The sequence below is a fragment of the Kryptolebias marmoratus genome, linkage group LG24 (assembly GCF_001649575.2).
Source record: "Kryptolebias marmoratus isolate JLee-2015 linkage group LG24, ASM164957v2, whole genome shotgun sequence".
NCBI lineage: Eukaryota > Metazoa > Chordata > Actinopteri > Cyprinodontiformes > Rivulidae > Kryptolebias > Kryptolebias marmoratus.
Genome location: NC_051453.1, coordinates 22,900,116 through 22,906,192, shown reverse-complemented (window position 1 = coordinate 22,906,192; position 6,077 = coordinate 22,900,116). Strand labels below are relative to the sequence as shown.

General features: G+C 40.6%; 1 protein-coding gene across 1 annotated transcript in view; it reads right to left on the bottom strand.

Annotated features, from left to right (window-relative positions):
* Positions 1-5,887, bottom strand: part of rad54l (RAD54 like) — a 58,743-nt gene extending 52,856 nt beyond the window's left edge. Inside the window, exons 1-5 of the mRNA XM_017437722.3 lie at positions 5,623-5,887; positions 5,439-5,522; positions 4,658-4,765; positions 4,520-4,580; positions 4,040-4,175 (exon numbers count right to left, since the gene is read on the bottom strand). Of these exons, the coding sequence (XP_017293211.1) occupies positions 4,040-4,175; positions 4,520-4,580; positions 4,658-4,765; positions 5,439-5,522; positions 5,623-5,625 (392 nt within the window). The 5' untranslated portion in view covers positions 5,626-5,887. The remainder of the gene's footprint in view (positions 1-4,039; positions 4,176-4,519; positions 4,581-4,657; positions 4,766-5,438; positions 5,523-5,622) is intronic.
* Positions 5,888-6,077: the final 190 nt, after the last annotated feature.

The following is a 6,077-nucleotide window of genomic DNA, read 5'->3' as shown; positions in this document are numbered from 1 at the left end:
GTGCATTGGAAAGAAAATGTCGCCACAGATGCTGTAAATACTGCATTTAGACCCGATGTGGCAATAAAATTCAGAATTCCAATGTCATTTTTGACAGAATTGTTCCAGACACGGACGTATCAGAGCCAGAGCCTTTTTTCATGTGTTAATGATCCTAACCCCGACTCCGCGCTGTCGCATCTGCAGAAACTTTTTGGTGACTGTTATGACCCTGGACTGGAGCTTTAAGAATTTGGTCCAGATCTCAATGCTGTAGGTTTTATTTGTGCTTCTGTCTCTATATAAACACAGAGACACGTTAGTCACAGTTTGTGAGAGTCGCGTGCAGTCTGTGCAGCCGTCCGGTGAGAACATGCAGCGCACTGGCAGGGCCGGAAAGTGGGGGGGCCAATGGCCCCCTGGCCCCAGTGGTTCCGGCGCCTATGGATCATCCTATAATGAGTTGTAGCTGTTTTGATCAAGCCTTATAAATGAAGTAAAGCTGGATTTTATGCAATATTATGAGATCTGTTAGCACTCAGAGTATTACTCTCAGCTACTACCACACCAAATTTTAGCTCAATGTCAGTAAGGCCATTGTCAATTAGCTGTGGTGGCCATCCTGAATCAGGGTGACTTTAAAAGTTAATTTGTTGAAGATCTACACATAGGCGTAAATCCCGGGGGGGTCAGGGGGGTCCAGACTTTTTGCCTTCCCTGTTGGCAAATAGTTTAGTCCAATGTGTAGGAGGAGCAACAGCAGCGCCAGTAACGGACACAGGCTCTGGCTGAGCCGCTTGAGGTGGGAGGAAAACTGTGTGTCACTCACTGCTGCACAAAGAACTAACTTCCAGTAAGGAGCTACTTAAAAAATAGATGTGAGACATTTTATTTGCTCCTACATCTGAGTAGGATGAAACACATTAGCAAAGAGAATCAGACTCTAGTTTTTTCTTCTCATTACTTCGGTTAAGTTATGATAAACTAGCTATGAAGCTATTTTTTATTTACTTGGTATAACATGGCTATCTTAACTCTTCTGAGTCCACAGACGCGCTGACACATCCAAGTCACATGACTGATTTAAAACGCTCTAGAGGGAAAGAGCCGCCCTCTCAGAAACTTTGTTTTAATTTTGAAAGTCCAGAATTCAAGCATTACACCAGTTTTTAAATTTTCTCGATAGGCCAAGGAAAACCAGAGTTATGATACCGTAAATTATTCATGACACATTTTTTTTTTTTTGAAAATCATTGTCACATTTGCAGCACGTTAGAGCGAGAAGCGCCAAAACCAGGTTAGGGTTAAAAAAATAAAAAAAATTTTTAAAAAAACGTGAGCGTGGGAGTGAGTTCTGAGTTTTGTGATATTTATCGTGTTTGGATTTTATAGTTAGGGTGTAGTGTGGTGTGTTTAGTGTTAAATTTAGTCAGTTTTATTGTGTTTGAGTCAAAAAAATGAGGCGATTTTTGAACGTGGAGCTCCAGTTTCTGTTGGAGGCTCCAGCCCAGAGATGACGGAAGTAGAAGCTCAGAGGCAAAAATAATAATAATAATAAAAAGAGTCTGGGACAGACAGTGAGGACTTTGTTGATTAACTAGGTTTTCCATTATTTTTTTAGAGAAGGACTACTGGAAACAGAACACGTTTTGTCTGTCTCCCTTCCAACCAAAATAATAACAAGAGACAGATTCAGATCCATATTTTGAGCATGCATCAGGATTTATTTTATAACATTTACCTGAATGATCCTGCATGAACAGGACATAGGAAATGACCAAAACTAAGAATGTGATGTGCCCCTCTGCCTTGTTTTGGACATAAACTGTTTATATGAGTGGCACAAAGGATTTATGGCAATTTATTAGCATTGCAAGTGCCTGACTTGCAACATCTATGTGAGCCGAAGGAGAGGAGAGACAGAGCAGAGCAGCTGACGGTAGATAGAGAAAAGAAAGAAGCTGCTTATATCTAACAACTTAAACGTACTGTCTTTTAAAATAACAAAATAAAATATGAATATTTTGCCTTGGTTCTTTGAGTATTAAGTTTAAGTTATGAAACCCACCTACTTCCAGGTTAATTAGTTATATCTCTTTATACACAGCTTCCAGAATGTTATTTTGTTTGTAAAATTTTTAATAAATGCCTTAATTCATAAGAAAATTACTGACACTATTGTACTGATTAATATTACTATTAAGACTACTAAATACATGCCATTTAAATTAATATTATTACTGATTATTCTGTATAGTATATGCATGCAGTTCGGATAAGCTTCCCTCTGTACATTTTGCATTACATTTCACTGTAACTTTGCCGACCCCCCTAAAAATTGTTCGTAAGAAATCTTCTTGTTTATTGTCCCCCCCCCCCAATAATGAGATGGGATTTACGCCTTTGGATCTACATTCAGCGATAGTTTTCTGAAAATCTCATCAAAATCTCTCTGGTGGATAATGAAACATTTTGCTAACAAACAGTGTTGTCTTCAACAGTTAATTCCAAACTTTTAAACAAAAATATGGTACAATGTGTATGTATTGGGGATGAAGAACAGCTACAACCAAACAGGATTTCCCCCAGAAAAGTGGCTAAACCCGGTGGTAGGTGGCCGTTCGCCAGCCAATCGCCGGCCAACCGCCAGCCGACCGTAATTTAGCAAAAAAAAAAAAAAAGATTAAAGTTGACAGAAAGTTGAAAATATGGCTATTTATTATTTGATATTGTAAGATATTTGTGCCAAATATTTACACAAATACAGTTTTACAAAAAGGCACTTTTGAAATACCTTTTTAAACAAAAATACAATTAAAATAAATACTAATTGATTGCACCAAATTTAAATCCTAATTTAAGTCACATTTACAAATAAATTTAATTTACATAAATGAAAAAGTGCAAACAAAGCACCAACACACGTCTCACTTCCAGACCAATGAATAAGAACAAACAACTGAAAAATAGAGAGATGCTGTACTGTACTGTGCATTTCTAATGCTGAATATAATAGCATAATTTTACTGTTAAACAAGGATAATATTTTCACTAAGCACAAAACATGCTTATCATATTCGGTGTTGTAAAGCCACCTGCTGAACTTCAGCTCAACTAACCATTTTTGGTTAAATTCACTTGTTCCATGTTTATTACCGTGGCTCTGACAACATGCTAACTACAGGTAGCTGAAGGAGGCTCGGCCTCAGGGCTCATTAGAGTCGCGCAGGGCTCCGCAAACAGTGCGCAGACCTGAGCGCATGCTGGAGGCGTTTATACTTGCTGCATAGGTCGCTGCAGTATTCTCCAAAAAGATTGGGGGCAGTACACTACGTAACCAGTGGAAATACAGTAAAAAGAGAGCAGATGGTTGAATGGAGCACGGCGCCCGCGGTCCAAACTAAGTTATAAAAGGTGCATGACGCGACACCACGCGGGACCTTCGCACAGGGGCGAGGACAGCGCGATTGTGTCACTAAAGCCTGGCGGCCCGCCAGGCTTATAATATGCTGGGGGAAACCCTGACCTAATTTTACTGAAATATCTGTAAAAACGGCCATGGTATAAACATTTTTGTGTTTTTTTCTAAAGTTACTTAGCTGTGGTGGCCATCTTAAATTGGACTGACTCCAAAAGTTCATTTTGATTATGTTGTGAGAGTTTCAATAAAATCCATCTAGTGGTTCATGAAATATTTTGCTAATAGACAGGCAGAGTTGACTAATAGTTAAGGGCAAAGATCTTGCACGATAGGCCTTGGGTTATATTTTCGGGATGACTCTAAGCGAACACTTGTGAACATTTGATGTACATTAAATGACTACGTTCTAAAAGTTTCATTAAAATGGGTCTGGTGGTTCATAAGGTATTTTACCACTACAGACAGACAAAAATATTAGAGCCTTTCCATTTGGTGGAAAGCAATATTTAGGACAAAAAAATAATGTTTTCTGAAAACTGATGTATTTATGGTTGCTGTGTGTCACAACATTCAACCGTTTTCCTGAACTTTTTGCTGTTGTTGTCATGTTTCTTGTGTCAGATCATGTATTGGACTTACTTGTCAGCTTTAATAAGTTCATGTGCGCTCAGAATTGGGGGCTCATACAGAACCAAGGCATCTTCTGCAAACGGATCATGGAGCGATCTCCTTACTCCAGCACGTTTCAGACCGAGCGCTCTGCCTCCCAGAGAACCTGTGAGAGATGAGTAAAAGGAGCAGTAGGACATGTTTCTGACATTAAACATAGGTATACCCGTAGGATAGAGTCAGGATTTTGTCAGGAAACAGAGGTCACACAGACAGGAATCACAGGTCACGCCGAGTAGAAACACAGGTCACATCGACAGGAAACACAGGTCACACAGAGTAGGAACACAGGTCATACAGAGTAGGAACACAGGTCACACAGAGTAGGAACACAGGTCACATTGACAGGAAACACAGGTCACACCGACAAGAAGGAAACACAGGTCACGCCGACAGTAAACACAGCTCACACATACAGGAAACACAGCTCACACAGAAAGGAAAGCTTACCTGTGTAATTAGGAATAGGAATCTTAAAAGGCTTAGAGAGAATATGTTGAATAAACGCTTCCTGCAGAAAAACGTGTTTATCAGGTTATTCTTGTTAATCTTCAGGGACATACTGATCATAAGTACAGCTGTGCTTACATGTTTGTTAGCATCCACAGCTGCAGGCCAGATGTTCAGCTGGCTCAGAGGCTTCCTGTAGGGAGAAATCTGGCTTTCTTTCATCTCATCACATTTTCTTCTCTTCTCCTGATCCAAAACAACCACAACAAACAGGAATTATCACAAACGGGTTTACTTCAGGTACTTCGGTTTCCTCCCACAGACCAAAAACATTCATGTTAGGTTCATTGGTGACTCTTAAATTGTCCCTAGGTGTGAGTTACAGTGAATGTTTTTTTATCTCGTTTGTCTCTGTGTCCCTGTGATGTACTTGTGACCTGTTCAGGGTGCCCCCCGCCTCCTGCACAGTGACTGCTGGAGATAGGCACCAGCTCCCCCCAACCCAGACTCAATAAGCAGGTAAAAGAAAATGGATGGATGGATCTTGTGCAGCGAGTTAGTGGTTGGAAATGGCAGCCACTAACAGAGCAACTTTAGGGTCAATAGCTGAAAAACTGACTGAAAAATAACTTTTGTTGTATTTGCTAAGCCCTCTTAGCTGTGGCGGCCATCTTGAATCAGATTGATTCCCAAAGTTAATCAGTTATAGATGTCCATTAAATGATTACTTTCTGAGAGTTTCATTAAAATTTGTCCAGTGGTTCATAAGATATTTTGCTAACAGACACACGAACACACACAACACGGTCAACAAACATTGTCGGCGGGTGATGACTGGGCTGTTTCATAAATAAACTATGTCAGATGAGAGGCCTTATTGTTATCTGAAACACACAAGGTGTCGGTGACAAACTGTTACCGTTTCCGGTGTCCAGTCGTCGTCTTTACTCGAAGCTCCTGCTAACTTCCGTTTAGCCACCTGACTGGGAGCTAGACTCTTCCTCTGCAAAGGTAACATTAAAGGTCACATTAAAGTCAACTAAAAGCAGAAAAACCACCGGTCACATGAAAGTCTGTGAAAACAAAAACTCCTGGTTATTTACCATAATGTCTGTTGTTTTCTCCGCGAGGTAACTAAAATGTATCCGTCATGATGCAACAAAGGTTCCTGTTCTTAAGTGCCAGGAGAAAAGGTCCGGTTCGGTCTGACGGTTCCGAGTTAACAGGATAAAGATGATCCACAAGAACACAGAGAAACCACATCCCGGCTGACGATCCTACAACCGAACCAAAACTCGCGCTAAATATCACACACAACAGTACGGCAGCCCAGAAGGCTCATCATTAGCGAGAACTTCCGGACTGAAAGGGTTCTACCCAATGACTTATATGAATAGACATGACACGCCGCTTTAAAGGCTCGGGCCGAGATGCGGCGAAAGCGGCGCCATCTTGCTACAGTATACTTAGAGGCGCAGGGCTATATAAACAATGCTGAGGACTAACGNAAATAAATTTTTTTAGTGGGTAAGATGAGCCCAATAGTGCATGTACTTTA